Source organism: Lactuca sativa, chromosome 6 (genome assembly GCF_002870075.4).
Source record: "Lactuca sativa cultivar Salinas chromosome 6, Lsat_Salinas_v11, whole genome shotgun sequence".
NCBI lineage: Eukaryota > Viridiplantae > Streptophyta > Magnoliopsida > Asterales > Asteraceae > Lactuca > Lactuca sativa.
In genome coordinates, this window is record NC_056628.2 from 28,884,652 (window position 1) to 28,905,248 (window position 20,597).

Genomic DNA, 20,597 nt, shown 5'->3' on the forward strand with positions numbered 1-20,597 from the left:
ATGAGTTTTAATTTAGGACTTTTGAAATTAAAATGTAAGTTGATTAATGAAATTGATACCCATTTATTATTACATCTATTATAATTATTACGTTAAAATATTATGTTGAATTTAATAAAATAGAAAAACTCATGACATGTGGGAAATAAATTAATTCAAAATAACAACAAAATGATATTTGACAAATTGAATAAGAGTGTGACATGTGTCAAACAAAACTCTTTGTTTATTAAAGTAGATATGAAACCATATTGGATGATACATGTAATTTTAGTTTTTTTTTTTTTTTTTTTTTTTGAACCGACAAATACAAATATACTAATCTACTCCTAAACTAACACCTAATTCCACCTATGTCCACGACGTGACTTGAACCCTCGACCTCAAAGAGGGAGGACACCAGGCATAATTGTAATTTAAGTGTTTATGTTAGTCTTTCTCTTTCATTAGTGTATAAATGTAAGCTCCTTCCAGTTTTTTAATCAAGAGATTCATTCCCAATTTTTTTATGTCACAATATGGTATCAACGCGTAAGATTAATGCTTCCCTTTTTTTGTTTTTGTTTTTTTGTTTTTTAATGAGACTCTTCTAATTTTCATTATCTCTGTATTATCGTTATTGATTTTTTGTAAAAACATAAGGATAACCCTTAAGTTAACTAACATTGTATTTGATGTGAACTTGTAACTCTTGAGTTAACTTCAAGATTAAAACAAAAACACAAGATATCGAATAACTCTCTAATATTATTGAAAAAATAACTCAAAACTCAATTTTGATTGTGTTATAGCATTGTCCTAACTCGGTTTCTATGCATGTATATATAGATCTAATCTACCGAGTTATAGAATTAGACTAGGAGTCTTAAAGCCGACTTGCTTAACCTCCAAGTAATTGGACCCTAGAGTCCTACTCGACTTAGGAATTACAAAAATCACACCTTAATTTTTCAGTCCTTCTAGAAACATCTTTGATCCCGATCAAGCTTTTCATTTCTTTGAACCTTGTTCGTGCCAGGGTTTTGTAAGAATGTATGTCTTTTGTTCTTCACTTGGAATGTATTCTACCTCTATTTGTTCATTTTCAACACAATTATGAATGAAGTGAAATCTTGTGTTTATGTGCTTACTTCTTTTGTAAAAAATAAGATTTTTCATGAGTCATATTGCAGACTTATTATCTACTCTTAAGACTTAAGACCCCCTTTTCTCTAGCTTTGTTCAGGATTTTGCCTAACAAATTTTGAAGCCATATTGCTTGACATGCACCTGCAGTGGCTGCCATGAGCTCCGCCTCACAAGATGATAAAGCAATTGTATCTTGCTTTTGCAAACACCACGTTATATGAGATGACCCATAATAAAATATATGACCAATTATGCTTTTAGCGTCATCTAGATCAATATTATCGTTGATATCACTATAACCTATGAACCCTTTTTCTCGTCTTCTCATACTAAATTCCATGTGCAGTCGTTCCTCGCAAGTATCTTAAACTGTGTTTCATTGCAACGCCATGTGACTCTCTTGGACTCTACATGTATCAGCTTATAACTCCTACCGAATATGCCATACCGGGTCTTGTTTGTAAGAGATATCTTAGACACCTTACCACCCTTTTGTATTGTGTTAGGTCGATTTATGGTTCATCTTTGGCCTTTGACAATTTCATTTCTAGTTCCATTGGAACGTGGGTTGGATTGCAATCATGTAAACCAACTTCTTTTAGAATGCGTTGAGCATAAGCTTCTTGTAACACCCAGTTCTAGATATGTTTATGATCCTTTTATTGATAAGGCTTTTAAGTTAATAGATTTATTTCAAGGCCACAACGTGGGGATGTAGTCTCCACTATGTAGCAAGGGCCAGGAAAAACACGCATTTTTAGTGAAGTGTCACGACTTGGCAATGTAGTGGCCACGACATGGCAGCTGTTTAATGACAAACCCTAATTTCAGGGTTTATACCCATATTTAAGGGATGTTATGGCTAGGGTTGCCCACCCTCGACCTCTAACTCTCTTCCTCAGCCTCCAAAGCAACCTTAATCTCTATTGTTAACTTTTGAGCTTTTGTGGTGTTTGGTGGTGTCTTGAAGAATAAAAAGGCAACCCTTGAAGCTTTGTTTTAGTAAGCAACTCTCCTTATCCTCTTTGTATACGTTTTCTAGACACTTGTAAGTCCTCAAGTTCTAAACTGTATGACTCCATGTTCTTAGATCTAGGTTTTCTTGTGCTTTTCTTCATGTTTAGGCTAGGTAGAGTGTGGAGGATCCATAAAGTTGTCAACTTTATGGATCCCCAAGGTCCTTTTATGGTTTGAAGTGATGGATCTGAAGTTTGATAGAGTTTTGAACTCTTGCATGAGATCTTGGCCTCATTTTACACCATTTTGACCTAGCTTGAGCTCAAGGAATGCATTAGATATGCATGTCTATAAAGCTGTAATTTTATGATCTTTTAGTAGTATGGAAGCATTCTCTATCAGAAAGTTTGAATGAGTGGGGTAAAGGATTAAGAGCTTAATGTGATAAACTGGTCTGGGCAGTTCCCACGATGTGGATATTTGGTATTTATGTCATGGCGTTTAGCAGCTTCTTGTCTATTTTGTCCTATTATCCCCATGACATGGCGTAAACTTATCCATGTCGTGGTGAATGGCCATTAAACATTGAATTTTTGACCAAGTTTGACTTTGGCAAATTTAGGGTTGGGATCTATGGTTTGAGATTTGGTCTCTGCATGATGTATAGGTGACCTGTAGAGATGGTTATCAGATTAGTAATCATAACTGTTATCTTTTAGACTGCGAGGTGAGTTTTCTTACTATACTCGTGGGTCGTAGGCAACAATGTTGGCCCACTAGATTGTGTTATGTATGTTGGTGAATTGTTTCACTAAGTGTATTTAAGTGTAATGGATTGACTTGTTGGCCAAAATTAATCTTGATGAATATTAAACAAGTAAGGATGGCGTGGAGTATGTACTTGTTTAAGTTTATTCAAGATTTTAAGTAAGGGATAAATTGATTTCAGCTGGTTTGAAATCGAAACAAAAACAATTTCGGAATAAGTTACTATTGGATCGAAACTGATTTTAGAGTGTAGATGATCTCGGATACAAAATGGCCTCATAATGGAATTAGTCTCAGAATGAAGTTGGTCTCAGAATTATACTGAATTCATAATTTGAAGTGATGTGAATACGATCGAATGCGAATGAAATTTCGAAATGCTGGATGTGAAGGCATTTTCGCAATGATAGTATGTTACTATTCAATGGCGATCGATCACAACTAGTTGGAATGTAACACTTTGGAAATTTCGTATCGGATCGAATCACATTGGGTTGGATCGCATTGGATATCAAGTTATTGTTCAATTGCTATCGTTCTCAACTCGTTGGATCAATATGCATCAGAACAATCCTTGTGATCGCATCACAACAATCCTTGATCGATCGCATTGGTACGACCCATATAGGATCACATCGGAACAACCCATATCGAAACAATCGCAACAAAATTGTTTTTGCTACCATGATTCGCAACTACCTTGCATCAGAATGAGTGCAGTTTGGTGCTTTACCCATGGGTTCATTGTTTTATCCAATGGTTAGAACGACTGTTTTTGCGTCAGGATTGACAGTTGATGATAGTTTTTGGAGACGCATGTCGGTTATACTTTTATCCATTGGTTAAATGCCCGTTTTGTGTCATTTTGAATGTTGGAAACTGTTATGTAACTGTTTTGGAAAAGAGACATATAGAAAGAAATTTTGGTCAAACTTTATAGATATGATACATTGCGTTGAAGAATACAACGAAGAAATCAAAACTTATCATTTTCTTTTCTGGTTCTCAAACTTTTGAGTATCATCCAATTGAGGATTTGGGAGTACCACATAAATACTTCAATTTCAAAGTGTTAAACATGATCTTAGAATTTCCATGTGCCTTTAATCCTAAATTTACATACTGATACAACTCCTTATACACCACAACAAAATGGTGTTGTTGAAAGGAAAAATAGGACATTGAAAGAAATGGTTAACTCTATGTCTTCCTATTCAGGTTTGAGTAAAGGTTTTCTGTGGTGAATCTATGTTGATAGCATGTTATATTTTGAATAGAATTCCAAACAAAAGGAGTAAGAATAATCCTTATGAACTTTGGTGTAAAAAGGTACCAAATTTGAGTTACCACAATGTTTGGGGTTGTAGAGCAGTTATAAGGCTCACTGAACCCAAACAGATGACATTAGGTGAAAGAGGTATAGATTGTATATTCATTGGATATGCTAAGCATTCCAAATCTTATAGATACGTTTTATAATCTAATGACTCCGTGTCTATGAAGACTGTTATAGAGTCTAGAGATGCTATATTTGATGAAGAAAGATTTACATCTATTCCAAGGCCAAGAGACATGATTCAACAATCTTCCAACAAGAGTACACCTTAAGTTAAAGATGTTTCTGATGGTACAAGTTCTGTGCCAGAACTTAGAAGGAGTACTAGAGCCAGAAAACCTATATCTTTTGGATCTGACTTTCAACTATATGGTACAACATCTATGCCAGAACTTAGAAGGAGTACTAGAGATAGAAAAGGCAAATCTTTTGGATCTAAGTTTCAACTATGTTCAGTTGAAGGAACAAGGGATGAGAATGTATCTCAACATCAACATTGTTTTAATATTGAGGAGGATACAAATACATTTAGTGAAGCTATGGCTTCTAGGGATGTTTATTTCTGGAAAGAGAAAATTTAGGATGAGATCGATTCTATAATGCATAAAAATACTTGAGTATTGTCAGATTTACCTTCTGCTTGCAAGGCATTTGGATGTAAATGGATCCTAAAATGGAAGATGAAGGTGGATGGCTTAATTGATAAGTATAAAGCCAAATTGGTTATCCACGGATTTAGGCAAAAAGAAGAGATTGATTTCTTTGATATTTATGCTCCTATTGCCGGAATTTCCACTAGCATATTAATGTTAGCTCTTACAACTATACATAATCTTGTGATTCATCAAATGGATGTGAAAAACTACATTCTTGAATGGGGACTTGGATGAGGAAATTTATATGAAACACCCTGAAGGGTTTGTGATTCCAGGAAATGAACTCAAAGTCTGTAAGTTTAAGAAATCGTTATATGGTTTGAAACAAGCACCAAAACAATGGCATCAAAAGTTTGATGATCTTGTCTTGTCTAATGTTTTTGCATTAAACCAAGCTGAAAAGTGTGTATATAGAAAATTTGATGCTTCTGGTAAAGGATATATAATTTGTTTATTTGTGGATGATACAATGATTTTTGGTATTGATTTGGAAAAAGTTAACAAAACCAAGAAATTCTTATCATCTAGTTTTGAAATGAAAGACCTTGGGGAGGCAGAAGTAATTCTTGATATAAGAATTAAACAAGGAAACAATGGGATTTCAATTTCTCAATCTCATTACATTGAGAAGATTTTGAAAAAAGTTTAATTTTGAGAATTTTTCTCTTGTTAGCACTCCTATAGGTCCTAGACTTAAGCTTCTACCAAATAAAGGATATCCAGTGTCTCAACTTGAATACTCAAGGGCTATTGGTTGTCTGATGTATACCATGATTAATACTAGGCCTGATGATACTTTTAATAATTATGCACTAGTTTATCCTACTAATGAAACTAATTATTACCTAAGGCAGTGTACCTTGTTGAAAATAGTATAACTCAATAAACAGGTATCGAACACATGGAACAGAAGGTTTAACTAATTTTTATCAATAGCATAGACCACAATAAGGAGTCCTTTTCGGTACTAGTATAATTTTCTTGAACTGGATTCAAAGTCTTTCTTGCATAATATATAGGTTGAAAATGCTTATCAACCCTTTGTCCAAGAACATCTCCAACTGCATAGTCACTTGCATCACATATAAGCTCAAAAGGAAGGCTCCAATTTGGGGTAATCATGATAGGCACTACTAGAAAAACAGCCTTTAATGACGCGCAAACAATGACACGCAGTGATTTACGATACGCAAAAGCATGCGTCCAAAAATTAATGTCATCTCTTATAAAATTTGAAGGATAGAAGACATGCATTTGTGCGTGCCCTGAAATTAGTGTTAGAAAAGAAAAAAAAAGAAATACGGAGGACGCCTATTATAAAATGTGTGTCAAGTAAGTGTGTCGCTTTATATTTTTTTAATGAAACACGCGTTTTGAGCGGGAAATGAAATCCCCAAAAATTAAAACCCCGCCTTTGTGAAAAAATAACCCCCCCTCCCAATCAGCAAGAAAGAAGCCTAGGTCTTCGTGTTCCTTTCTCTCTCTCTAACCTAAAACTCATCTTCTTCGTTGTAGCCTTTCTCGCCGTTACATCCGTTGGCGCCATTGCCACCACCATGCCGCTCTATCTCCCTCCGTTTCTCACCCGCCTATTGGATCCCGAAAATTAAAACCCCCGCCTCTTCCAATTAGCAAGAAAAAGCCCTAGGCCTTCGTCTTCATAGCATAATTGCTCTTGATTTTATGATCAAATGCATCGAGACGACGATGATAACGATCTGCATAAAGAATCCAAATATGTGAAATAGAGGCAAGGGACGATTCTACTTCTTTTTTCAAGAATCCTATTCAACATATGCCGACTCTCACACACGCATAGACTTATCACTATCTTTATCTCTATCTCTCTCTCTCTCTCTCTCTCTCTCTCAAACACACACACACACACAAAATTGAAGGGACGATTCTAGGGCTTTTTTTCAAGAACCATTCAAAATGTAAAGGAGTGCTCTCTACAATAGTTTGGCGACTTCATCTCACCTCACCTCGTCAGCGACTGTGACTCCTCGAAGATTTAGGGTTGTGCTCGGTGTTGTGTTCAGTGATTCAGCAACTAACTGAGGTCTAAGATTATGTTGTTGTATCAAATTTTAAAGTATCATCCTCAGATGCTTCAGATGTTCCTTTGCACCCACACATCCGACATCTCTTTCTTCAACCAAAAACCCGCCGATGTTCGTCATCCTCAACTTCCATTTGTTCCTGAGGGATAAACTGAAAACAGGGATGCCCTGTTACAGTTTTTCATGTCAACCATCGTATTTAGCTTCAATGGCTCAAGATGATTTTGACTTCAATATCTGCATATATGATGGTAACCCCCATCTCTTCTTCTTCCTCAAAATAGTCTGAAATCTGATCAACATGCTTCTATCTGAGCCCGCTTTTCTTTTACTCTCCCCTTTAAGGTATATCTTACTTGTCCATAGCACAAGAATCAGCAACAAAAATTCAAATCGAGGATATGATGTTTGGTGATTGTTCTGTGATGGAGAAATAAGGGTGTGTTCATAGGCAATTTAAATCTATAATCACTATCAAAAGATTATCTTCCATGTTTTTGTTGGCTTTGTTGGCATAACAAACAGATCATAATTCAATGATATACTTTGTTGACCAAATTGGACCTTCCCCTTTGCCTCTTCGTGATGTGGGTTAGCATCCTCTCTATCATTCTACATTGCTTTGTACTTCTTATTCAAATGTTGATAAACAACATTTTATTTTAGGTTATTTTTGTCTCTGAGAAATTTGAAATTGGTGTGGGCTATGACTGCAATCCCATGGTTTTTGCAGTAGATGGAATAGGATCATGGTACAATTCTGAGTTTTAGTTTTCAGGGTTAATTGCAAGAAAAAGAAATAAAATTTCATTTATTTTTTTTTATCTTTGTTCTTAGGAACTTTGTGAGGTTCCTTGATGAAAAAAAGTCAGCATCTTCTACTGCAAGATGAAAAAAAGTAAACAAACTTATGGGATGTCGGGGATCAGCAAGTAACTTGGAAATAATCATACATGGGAGGCAAGAAAAGAACCCGTGTACCTCCCCTCCTAGAGGAACAAAACTCATAAAGACCGAAATACCCTTTGCGGGATTGACCCTAAAACTCGGGAGACTACAGAACGATGATTAATGAAATCTGATGTGGTTGTTACAGGGAGTTTTGGTATGTGATGATAATGGCCTCTAGAGCAATTTTAAGGCAGAGACGACTTCTTCTTCCCAATTACCTTTATCATGTCTCTGTTAGTTCATTCTCCACCATCCTTGTCCTCATTTCATCTCAAACTAATTATTCTTTTTGTTTTTTTAGGAGTCTGATGGAAATAAGGTTGTGAAAAACATCATTTATGGTCCTGGAAAAAAGAAGTATCGTTATTGTAAGGTAACTGATTAACTTTTTATGCTTGCAAGTTGCAATTGCATACTTTTATTTTCCATCTTTAAAAGCACATGACGTTTATTTGTTTTATTACACATCATATAGCAAAAGTACGACTGCCTGGATTAAGTGATGATTTGACAAAAAAAGGAAAACACTTTATATTAATTCGGAATCTGATTGATTCATTGGTAGTTGACACAAATTTACAATGGTTTTTGTTAGACAGTGTTTTTAATAATCATGGTTTATCTTTATTTGTTGTTTTTTTTTTAGCAATCTTTTGACAAGGTTGTCCCTTCATCCTTCCATGAACTAGGGTTAGTAGACCTGGTTTCTGTATACAGTGAACTCTCTGCATCAGAGAAACCCCCTCCTATTCTTGATGTTGCTCATCTTCAACAAGACCCTAAGGTTTTCAATTTTTTTTGTTTTCTTTATGTTTTCTTAAATAACTGTTTACTATTTTACGTTGTTTACTGGCTGCATTACGAGGTCTTTGTGAAGATCTTGACATTCCATTCCAAGATTCAATGCCCAAGTATGTCAATGTTTTCTACCAGTTAGCTGTTACTTAGATTAAATTACATTTTTGCTCCCCCAATATAGCTGATTTTTGCAATTTTGGTCCCGAAATTTTTTTCGTCCTTATTTGAGGTTCTTGTAACGTTTTTGGTCCCTGAGTAAAGCTGGTTTTTTTCCAGTCTAAATAAATGTCATATTACTTGGAACAGGGACCAAAAACCTCAACTAAGGACCAAAATTGAAAACAAATCAGGTATACACAAGGACCAAAAAGGAAATTTACTTATCCTTTTTGTATATCCAGATGGGAAGCTGGTCCAAAAAGTGTTGATGGGATTTGGGCTCCATAGTGGTACAAAAGTGTGCACAAATCTACACGCTTTGTACAACCAGTAAAATATCGCCCTGTATGTACTACTTAATTAACTCTTGCTTCTGTAACTGCTAAAAACACCAACTTTTATGATTTATGTATGATTGAAATATTGAATAGAAAATGATTGGTTACTAAGTTGCTTTCTTTTCTCTTCAACCTTTTCCACCATCACTTTATGATCTGCTAAATAACGTTTATCCTCACGAAGATCTAAAAAATAATTGAAAAAAAATTCTGAATTTTCATACATTTTATTGTAAAGTAACTAGTCGTAAGTATGTCTGATAAGCCCCCAAATTTCTGTTATCTTTTTGGCCAGGGGTAGAATGGTCTTTTCTGGGAAGAATTTAGTATCGGGGGTATTTTAGGAAACATTCATTTTATTAAGTTTTTATGTTTGAATAAGACTCTTTTAGACTTAGTATAAGTCGGATTTTATGATTGCTTTTTTTTAATCAATTTAGAGTCAGGTTTTTCAAGAAGTGAACACAAATTTACATTTCGTGAGTTCTAAGTGTGTGATTGTGTGTAATTTGTAGGGCCTGAACAAACATAAATAACACTTAATTATTCATTTAGTGTTTTTTTACATGCAAAAAAAATGCACGTACGTTGCATTTTGATGTGGAAACAAATGATTTTTTTTTTTTATGATTTTTGGATTTCTTTAAAATTAATTTACTAATGGTCGTTACAAAAGGCGGATACAAATGAAACCAAAAAAATTGTTCCTATTGCTCATTCCACACCCAAATTCCATCTAACACCTACAAGAACTCCTAAGGTAAATTACATTTTTTTTACATTCCTTCATATGCAATGGAACTTAAACTTACGATGAAATTTGTTTCCTAGGTTAAAAGTGGGGTGAATAAGCTTAGCAACACCTTCAGTAAAAAGAAGGTAACTAATAAATTACTCTAATTTTTTTATTCTTTTAATGATTTAGAACATTCCATTTAATACACATTCGAAAACTACATCGTATAATTTGATTTATCAATTAATTTGATTTCAATTAATTTGGCAAGGTCACACTGTAAGGTAATTATTTGATTTCCTTTCTTATATATTATAGATTTTCACAATAGATTTAACATTTAATGCCTTTATCTTACATTGATGCAGGATGGTAAAGCTTATGAGGCAGTGCAAGAATGTGAAGAACTAAAGAAGAAATGTTTGTATTTGTGAGTATTGCCTTTTCTTTCATTCCTGCTTCGTTAGTTATTGATATTATGAAGGTAGGCCACTCTCCGGTTGTATTTTTCACATAATTGACAAGGAGTTGTTGTATCTATTCAGACTAGGCTTAGAGCAATGGTTGCAAGAGATGAGTTCAGAAGAAGAAGAAGAAGCAAGGCTGCAACTATAGTTCAGGTACTATGGATGAATTATGTTTGTAAAGTATTTAAGAAAATGATTAGAAACAAGGGTGAATTTGTAGAGATTAGTTAGCTACTTGCAGGTTGATCTTGAATAAGCAAAGGGGCAATGGATTGTATTTTTTGTATCTAATTCGTTTGTAAATTTTTGTTACAACTTCTATTGATTTGTTTTATCTTTCCATGGAACGATTATTTGTATGACATTAAATTTATGCAATGGATTCTATTTTTTGTATATGATATTTTATTTTCTATTATGAAACATTAAATACAAATTTAATTTGAAAATAAGTAAATCTATAAATAATATTTTTTTAAACATTTAAAATTATGATACGCAAAAATGTGTGTCGTCTTCATTTATGACATGGCCTTTCTTGACAGGGGCTTCCTTGATACGCATTGCGTGTCATAAACACGCGCGTCGTAAGGTTACGACACGCAAATGCGTGTCGTCTACCTTTATGACAGGGCCTTCCTTGATACGCAATGCGTGTCATAACCGCGCGTCGTAAATGCGCGTCGTCTATAGACGACGCGCAAAAGCGCGTCGTCTCTCTTTATGACAGGGCCTTCCTTGACACGCATTTGCGCGTCGTCTGAGCGTTTTACGACGCGCAATGAGCGTCGTAAAAGGCCTTTTTTCTAGTAGTGAGGGGTACTAGTCAATTTCTCTTTCAGTAGTTGAAAAGCTTCAAGACATTCTTTGGAGAAATCAAATGTAGCATCTTTCAAGAGAAGTTGAGTTAATGGCCTTGTGGTTATAGAGAAATCCTTGATGAATTGGTGGTAAAATCCCGCATGGCCTCGAAAACTTCTCACCCATTTTACATTTTTTAGAGGTGGTAATTTGGCTATTATATCCACCTTTGCGCGATCCACCTCTATCCCCAATTTTGAGACTTTGTGTCCTAATACAATTCCTTCTTTAACCATAAAGTGACATTTCTCCCAATTTAAGACCAAGTTGGTCTTTCCACATCTTGCTAACATTAAGTCAAGGTTGGATAAGCAATCTTTAAAAAAGGAGCCAAGAACCGAAAAATTGTCCATGAAGACCTCCATAAAATTTTCAACCATGTCGTGGAAGATTGTCATTATGCACCTTTGAAATGTGGCTGGTACGTTACATAACCCAAATGGAATTCGTCTATAAGCAAAGGTCCCACTTGGGAAAGTGAACGTGGTTTTTTGTTGGTCTTGAGGATCGATAGGAATTTGAAAGTATCCTAAAAAACCATCTAAAAAGAAATAGTAGAGATGAACGGATAATCTTTCGAGCATTTGATCAATAAATGGTAAAGGAAAATGGTCTTTGCATGTAGCATCGTTTAGCTTACGATAATCGATTCATACACGCCAATCAATCACCGTTCTTGTTGGAATGAGCTCGTTTTCGTCATTAGTGACTACCGTCATTCCTCCTTTTTTATCTACCATGTGCACCAGACTCACCCATTAGCTATCAGATATTGAATAAATGATACTGACATCCAATAGTTTAACTACCTCTTTCTTCACTACTTCTTACATGTTTGGGTTTAATCTTCTTTGACGTTGAGTGACTGGCTTAGCTCCTTCTTCTAGGTTGATTTTATGCGAAAAATATGCGGTACTAATTCCTTTGATGTCGGCAATCTTCCATGCTATGGCATTTTGTCGTTTCTTGAGTACTTCCACTAGGCTTTCTTTTTCATGTTTAGCGATATCATATGCTATGATGACTAGTTTCTAGTGTTCTTCTCCTAGAAATGCATACTCCAGATGTTTGCGCAAAGGGTTGAGCTCAATTTTTGGCTTTTTTTCAGTGACCACGATGTGGGCATCCTGCCACGTCGTGGTGTCGCAGTTTTTTACATCTGATCGTGAAAATTTAGAGGACCACGTCGTGGTGTCAGTGCCACGTTGTGGTTTTTCTTCAGCCTCTTTTTTCATTTTGTTGTACTCGCTCTCTTCAAGTAGCTTCTCTAACTATTGAATATTAAGTTCAACATCAAAATCTCTTTCTTTTAGTACCATATATCCCTCGATTCCTTTTTCTTTCCAACCTCTAAGCTCCTTCTTAAGTAATTCATCAAACACATCAACTGAGAAAGCCATATCATCAATTATCCTTGAGTGTTGGATTGCTCTATTAACTCAAAAAGTGACCACTTCATCTCCAAATCGAAGAGTGTGTTTGGACTCTCTAATATTAACCAAGGCTCGGGAGGTGCTTAAGAAGGTCCTTCCAAGAATGATTAGGAATCGTTCGTCTTCCTCCATATCTAAGACAATAAAATCGATGGGAAAAACAAACTTGTCAACTTTCACTAATAAATCTTCACATATTCCTCTTGGAAAGGTCATTGTCTTGTTTGCCAAATGGATGATCATACAGACTGGTCTTGGTTCGGGGAGATCAAGCTTCTTAAAGAATGAATATGGCATCAAGTTAACACTTGCTCCCGAGTCGGAAAGAGTATGGCTAGTTGCTAGATTTCCAAATTGAGACGGAAGTGTTAAGCTTCTCTGATCACCCATCTTCTTAGGTAGCATATTTAACATTGCAGCCAAGCAGGTTTCATTTAGTACTACCTTAGACATCCCTTCCATATTCTTTCGATTAGTTAAGAGATCTTTTAAAAACTTTGCATATTTTGGCATTTGGGCTAAAGATTTAAGGAACAAAATATTGATTTCAAGGGACTTGAAATGATCTAAGAATTTCAGATAGTCTTCAACATTCTTTTCTTGTCTTGCTCTACTTGGAAAGTGTAGTGGTGGGCGGTATGGCTTAACATGATCAGCAGTCTTCTTTTCAGGTTCTTGCCACATGGTGGTGACTGTTGAGTTTCTTTTCTTTGACTTTCTTCTCGATTTTCCTGCTCAACATCCGGGTTGTTTCTGTCAATGGGAGTCACATGGGTAACAATTTTCCCACTTCTATTTTTTATAGCTTGGATGTGAGCTCCCTTTGGGTTTTGTTCGGTGTTTCCTGGAAGTCCTCCCGGTGATCTTTCATTAAATTGTTTAGCTAGTTGCCTAAGTTTCTTTTTGATGTTAAAGATTGAAGCTTGCTGATTTCTTAGCAAAACTTGCTGATATTTCATTAAAGCTTGTTGTTCTCTAATTGTTTCTTTGGTTTCCTTGTGCCTTTTTTCAAATGCAGCTGCAAAACGAGTAAGCATTGACTTGAAATCTTGTTTCTTTTTAGGAGCTGGTTCCTCTCTTTGGTAAATGCCTCTTCCTTTTTGTCCATACTTCTCTTCCTTGGCTTTCTTATACTCATCATAAGGTAACTATTTCTTCTTGGGCCTTCTCTAATATTCGTCATATCGATCACCGCTCGAGTAGAAAGCTTGAACCTTTCGGTTTCCATTTTCATCAAAATCACAGTCTTTGGTTAGATGCGACCCATTACAGTTTTCACACCCCACTCGCATAGTAAGGATTGTTGATCCATTTTAGTCATCCTCCTATCCATATTTTGTGGCATTGCCAAGACGGCTGACATGTCCTCCAATGCTGAATTTGCCGACCCCTTGCTACATCATTTTGCAGGTTGTGGTACTCTCTCGAATTTTTAGAAAATTCATCAATAAGCTCCATAATTTCAGTATGATTCTTCTTGGTTAATGATCCTTAAGAATCAAAGAGTTGCCTTGTCGTAACATTTACCCCGTCATAAAATATGGAAACTTCTTGTTGCACATTAAGATCGTTTTCAGGGCAATTTCGAAGTAGTCCCTTGTAGCGCTCCCATGCTTCAAATAGCGACTCACCCATTTGTTTCTCAAAGTTGGCTATGGCCTTTTTAAGTTTAGCCACCTTCGAGGGTGGGCAAAATTGTTCCAAGAATTCATCACACATTTTTGCCCATGTAGTGATTGTGCCGGGGGGAAGTGCCTTCAACCAGTCCTTGGAAACACCTTTGAAGGTGACCAAAAGCATTCTCAACAACACTGTTTTGCATGGAACATTTAGAATGTTGAAGTAGTCAGTGATGTCGTTTACTTCATCAAGATGTTTATAGGCATCTTCATGATCCTTTCCGGTGAATGGAATCTCTTTTAGCGCAACTAGGATGTGCCCCTTGACTTCAAATGTGGCAGTGACTAGAATGGTTGGTTGCATAAGCCCCAGATCGGTCTCGTCACTAATTCTTTTCTTGTATGCCACCATGGAAATGTCGGTAATGTCCGCCATGATGTTGTCGGGTTCGCTTTCTTTTTCTAATTCGTTGTTTCCTTCTTCCTTGTCAGTTTCGTAATCATCGTCCTCTCACGTAGGATTATTCTCAATGCTTTCGTCTTTCGGGGTTTTGTTTTATTCTCCCACTTGCTTTCCCTTATTCTTACTAAAAACCGATTTGAGATTCTTGAAAGGTGATTTATTTGGTGTGTTTGATTCTTCTACGGTTTTATCCGTCTTTTTATGAAAAGTGGACTTCGGGTCTTCAAGTGGTGGAATCAAAGGTGTGTTGGATCCACGGGTCATAAACCATTGCAACAAAAACAAAAAATGCGTAAAAAGAACAAAAACAAAAACTGAAAATTAACTGTTACGAAACCACGACGTGGTGTTAAGGACCACGACGTGGTGGGTCAAACAAAATAAAAACCTAATACGAAAATTTAAAAGCAAGTAGAAGAAAAAATCCTAATAAAATAGCAGATTCCAATTAACTAAAAATGGACCATTCCCCGGCAACGGTTCCAAAAACTTGATGCTTTTAATAATTATACACTAGTTTATCCTACTAGTAGAACTAATTTTTACCCATGGTAGCGTGCCTTGTTGAAAATAGTAATACATAGGTATTGAACACAGGGAACATAATGTTTAGCTAATTTTTATCTACTACTAACTAAATTACTAATAATTTCAGAAAAAGGGTATTCTCTAATTTTGCAAGACTAGAAACTTAATTAACAAAACAAAACTAACTATCAACTATTAAGGCAAATATTAAACTAAAGCAAAAAGCGCAAAAGACAAATTAAATCAAGGTAATTGAGAGAATTTCATTTAGCTTTGTATTTACATGTTATTATGGTTGATTTGTGCGAGTGCAATGGATTATTGTTTGATTGGTTATCGATTTCTAAAATGACTATGTTAATTTTCACTAATCCTAATCAGGTGGATAAGCTCATTCATACGGTGATCAGGTGGATAAACTAACAAGTTTACTAGTGTTCAGTTCGTGTTAATTTAGACTTATAACGAATTGATTAATTTTGTTTATTAGCTCAATTTAATATATGATTGGTCGTCATATATTAACTCCTACGATTCTTTACCCACTTTTCTGTTTAACCCTAGGTTTTGTTCAAAACCTTAGTCCTACAATTTTGCAATTCACAAAATCATAAGATTCAAATTCAATTAAGAAAGATGGTCATATAAACTTTACTAAATTCAACAATAAATAGAGAAAGCAGTTATCATAATCACGGAAGGTTCTTTAATAAGCTAAATCAAAAAATAACCAATAAAACTAAATCCAAACCATAAATGAAACCATGAATAATCAAGCAATCCTACACTAAACGGAGCCATAGTGTTTTAGCCCATGATTTCAGCAATCAAACACATAGAAATGAAATTCAATGTAATAGACATGATTAAACCTAAGTAGAAATTCGTAATTTAGAGGTGTATTGCCTTAATGCTCCCAATTCCAAAGCTATAATTGACTTCTTCACTTCCAAGCTTCAAATCAGATACTTGGCCTTCAAAAATAGATAATTGCTTCCAAAAAAAGTTCCAATTTTGGAGGAGAATGGAAAGTATTTATAGTTTCCCGAAAAACAGATCACCACGATGTGGTAAGGCCTCCACGTCGTGGTCTTCGTTGTTATCCCGTATTCAACAATCCTCCTTAGTAAATCGGGAAAGTCCAAATAGCCACGTCAGAGCCAGGTCACCTCGACGTGGAGAGTGTATTTTTTCTTCAATTTAAAGTCTTCTTTCAAACTCCTAGCTTCCAGCTTCCAGCCTTGTTGCACCAAACATGTCTTTTACCCCTACAACACAATACATAATAAATTAAGTACCTTTTGTTCTATAAAGGGCATAAAATAATTAGGAATATTAAGATATGATGTAGAATTATATGTATAGGTATGCACATATGAAATTACCCCACATGTATTCTTTTCTTGCCCCCAAGCAAATTGATTTTTATTATCTCACAAATATCGTGTAAAACAATCCATTTCAAACCTAGATATTATCCAAGGACCGCAATGCATGCATTTGTGTCTATGATTCCTAAAAACTTCCCATTCATAAATACTCACAATCCATATGAACCTTCACCCCTTTGCTTATACGATACTTGATGTGCACAAAAGTACCCACTAATTTTAATATTTATAACCTAACAAACTTAGACTATCTATGCACTTATAGGCAGTGTACCTAGTCAGATTACAGTATAGCTTAGGTAAGTCGGGTGTCGATCACAGGGAACGGTGGATTAATTTAATATATTTGATTATAGGTTACGGGTTACACGAAAATAATAAATAAAATGGTTTAATAAATCTCAAACTAGCAATTCTCGATAAACTAACAGGAAAGCACATCTCTTCAGGTACTTTGATTTAGATAAATTACACTTTAAAAACATAGACAATTGCATACACAAATTCATTTATTCATGTTCACCGATTCCTAAAATGATTAGATTCGCGTTCACTATAACTAATCCTTTAGCAAACAAGTCAATTCAAACAGTGATCAGTTGATTAAACTAACATGTTTCCTAGTGTTCAGTTCGTATCAAGCAAGACTTGTAAATACAGTTAATCAATGTAGACATGTAATCAACCTCTTGTTGATGGTCATCAAACAAGGCTCACACATTAACTTACTTATTCTCAAATTAATCCTAGTTTCACATTCGTTATTTCTAGTCTTATAATCTCGATGGTCATCAAAAATCATAAGAGACAAGCAAATCAAGCAGATGTTCAAGCAACTCAATTCACTTAACAATTAACAGAAAATAATCATCATTAACACATGAGGATCTTTTAACAAGCTTGGCAAGATAAATTAAACACAAATAAACTATTTAATATAGCAATTAGTCTAATAATCAAAACTTCATTCAATCATAAACACAAAGTAAAAGGTTTTTACACCTAAATCAGAAACTAAATACAGAAAAGTACCACCATGGAATGCCAAACATGGTCACGTCAGCAAACCATATGATAATCAACATGTATCCGCTCTCCAATCCTTCCGATCTCTGCTCCCGTTAGCTTAACGGCCTTCCGGCCGCCTTCTAGACCCTCAAAACGGCTTAACAGAAGTTAATTGTCGACTAAATTAGGTTAGAATTCGAATCCCCCTTTCTGGTTAGCTAAAAATCGACATTTATAGTCTTTGTGGCCGACCTAAGTACGCTGGGCATACTTAGGATTACGCAGCGCGTACTCAAGATAATCACGCGATCAAGTTTATCCGGTGCAAAGGTGTACGCGGGGCGTACCTTTACCTTACGCGGGGCGTAATCGCTTCCTCAACATTCTTTTCTTTCTTTTAGCTTCTAAGCCCGGTTTGCGCTTCAGTCTTTTCTTTTGTGGTTCATTGGCAACGAATAGCTGCAAAACATAATTCAAAGTATTATGAGTACTATTTTAGTTCTAAAATAGAATAAATAAGGCCAAAACATTAAGATAAAGTGCATAAAAATATATATAAAAATACACATATCAATACTCATTCTTGCAACCCTCCAAATCCATCCCCATAAATATTTCTTGACCTCAAGGTAGTTTTGGTTAAACTACCAAGCATACATAAACTCTAGAGAAATTACAAGTTGATACCTCAATGGAGCTCTTTGGAATTCATCTATTCTTTGATATTTTCCTTTCAATTCTTTGAATTCACCACCTTTTTGTTTGATTTTTGGTATCTTCAACTTTTATAATTTCTTCTAAAATTTTAATCTTTGAATTTCATACTTTTTCAGCTCCAAAATTCTTCAACTTTTTGGTAATTCTCTCTCTCTCTCTCTCTCTCTCTCTCTCTCTCTCTCTCTTTCTCTCTTTTATATCTCAATTTTTTCACTCAAATCCTACATGCTTAAGCAAGGAGCTTAAATTCATCCTTTATTGGTTAGAGGCATTAGTCTAAGTGCAATGACTACATAAGGTCTCCTGGATAGATTTCAAGTACAGGCTGCAAAATGTATTATGCCATAAAAACTACCATATTATCTTTCACATCTCATGACGTTTCACTAATAATGGGAAGCCATAAATACACTATAACACGTGTTGGCTCGGGTACAAATTTGGGCTCTCATCAAATCATCCCATCCAATCTAGCAAAAATTTTAATTAGCTAGGTTTTCTTAAATTAAACTATTATTTCAAGTCTATATGAATGCATATTTGTGAAAACTAGCAGTGCAAATTTAGAAAAATCAAATGTATTTCTCTATAATGCAATATACCCCTTACCCCACACTTATTAGATGCAATGCTCTCATTGCATGCTATAAAAGACATAAAATTAAAGAGGGAGAAAAAGGATCAGACTCCCCTGGGATAGAAGATGCATTGTGAACCGTTTTGCTTGTATATAGGATCATGTGCTCATAAGTGTGAAAACGGAAGTGGTTGTCCGCTACGAAATTTGACTTTAGGAAATGGACACATGTACATCATAATGTAGAGGATAATACTTGAAAATTTTACTCGAGAAGGCACCACCTCGTGGTAATATGGAACACGTTGTGGTGGGCTTGCTGAAAAAAAGTTTTCGTCTTCTGTGAGCGACATCACATCATGGTATAGGGTACCATGTTATAGTGTTCATTATTTGGAGAAAAACGTGCTTTTGGCCTCAGATATTTGCAGTATTTTTTTGTCCAACTAAATTATTCATTTCTAGAAACATGACTCTTCACTAGATGGGTCAAAAAGATACTCGATATGCTCAAATCTCGCCTCTCTTGCTATTTCTCTAATATTTCTCTAAGATGCATCACCCTCTCACAAAAATAACTCCATATGTGAACTCAAATTACCTAGAAATCTAAAAAGGATAAAACAAGGAAACAAACCAAAGCAACTAAATTCTAAACTACAATTGTCCAACACAAACAAACCAAACAAAATAGACCAAATACACAAAACCAAAAAGAAATTGTCTTAAATCCACTTAGAAAATAAAGGATAAAAAATTGATCACTCCTCCTCATCATAATATGCACCACCTCCACTTCCGCTGGCTCCTCCTTGCTGCTCACGCGACACATCTTCCCAACTTGGAATGTAGGGGTATTTAAACAGATAAGCATCGGGTCTGTGAATGTTTATTTGTTGCATCATTAGATCCAAATGCATGTTCGTACAATTGACACCCCGACCCAAGTTGTCTTGATACCTACTCAAAGTAACATTATACGCGTCTATTAGGAGCTCGTCCTTGGTCGGAATGACGGGAGTCTCCTCTTCATCCGCCTCACCACCTCTCTGTCTTACCCATCTCCCGGGCTGGTTGCGGGGGGTATCGCTGGGAATGGAATAATTACCATACCCGTTGTCATCAACAATGTGTGCCCGTTTTTAAAGAAGTACATAAAAAGATTTTCCAGGCTCGATTGTGAGAAAAGAGGCTTCCCGTCTTTCAAGTATTTCAAAAGAGCATGCTAAGCGGCTGATTAGCATCCCTCCATAAAGTGGAGAACCGCATCGATCCTTACCCGCTTGAATTGCTAGAAATTCCACCAACAGAAATGGAATGTCCATACGAATATCGGATGTGATGAGACTCCATAAGAAAAAGACATCCAACATCAGGACCTTGTCCCCCTCCTACCTTTGATTGATGCTGTTTGTGATTAACCTGTGCAGGAGGCGGTGTATACGTGACAAAATATCACTCTCTTGTTCTATCCCCGAACTGTATGTACCATGTGCGATTTTTGGCCAATATGTTTCATCCTTGAACTCGTCTGTAGTTAGGGAACACCTTGCAATAAACTCAAGATATGACTCAATATGAACTTCAGACGAAAGATAAATCTCTGTACGCATTACGAATTCGGCTAGGCTTAGCTCGAGTGT

General features: G+C 35.6%; 1 protein-coding gene and 1 long non-coding RNA gene across 2 annotated transcripts; both read left to right on the plus strand.

Moving 5' to 3' along the window:
* The first annotated feature begins 4,350 nt into the window (after positions 1 to 4,350).
* LOC111883189 (uncharacterized mitochondrial protein AtMg00820-like) lies at positions 4,351 to 5,079 on the plus strand. The gene is made up of 2 exons (XM_023879541.1): positions 4,351 to 4,450; positions 4,817 to 5,079. The coding sequence occupies exons 1-2, from the start codon at positions 4,351 to 4,353 to the stop codon at positions 5,077 to 5,079; spliced, it is 363 nt and encodes a 120-aa protein (XP_023735309.1).
* A 5,336-nt stretch (positions 5,080 to 10,415) lies between these two features.
* Positions 10,416 to 10,753, plus strand: LOC128126672 (uncharacterized). The gene is made up of 2 exons (XR_008224641.1): positions 10,416 to 10,510; positions 10,580 to 10,753. It is a non-coding gene; the product is annotated as an uncharacterized LOC128126672 (long non-coding RNA).
* Positions 10,754 to 20,597: the final 9,844 nt, after the last annotated feature.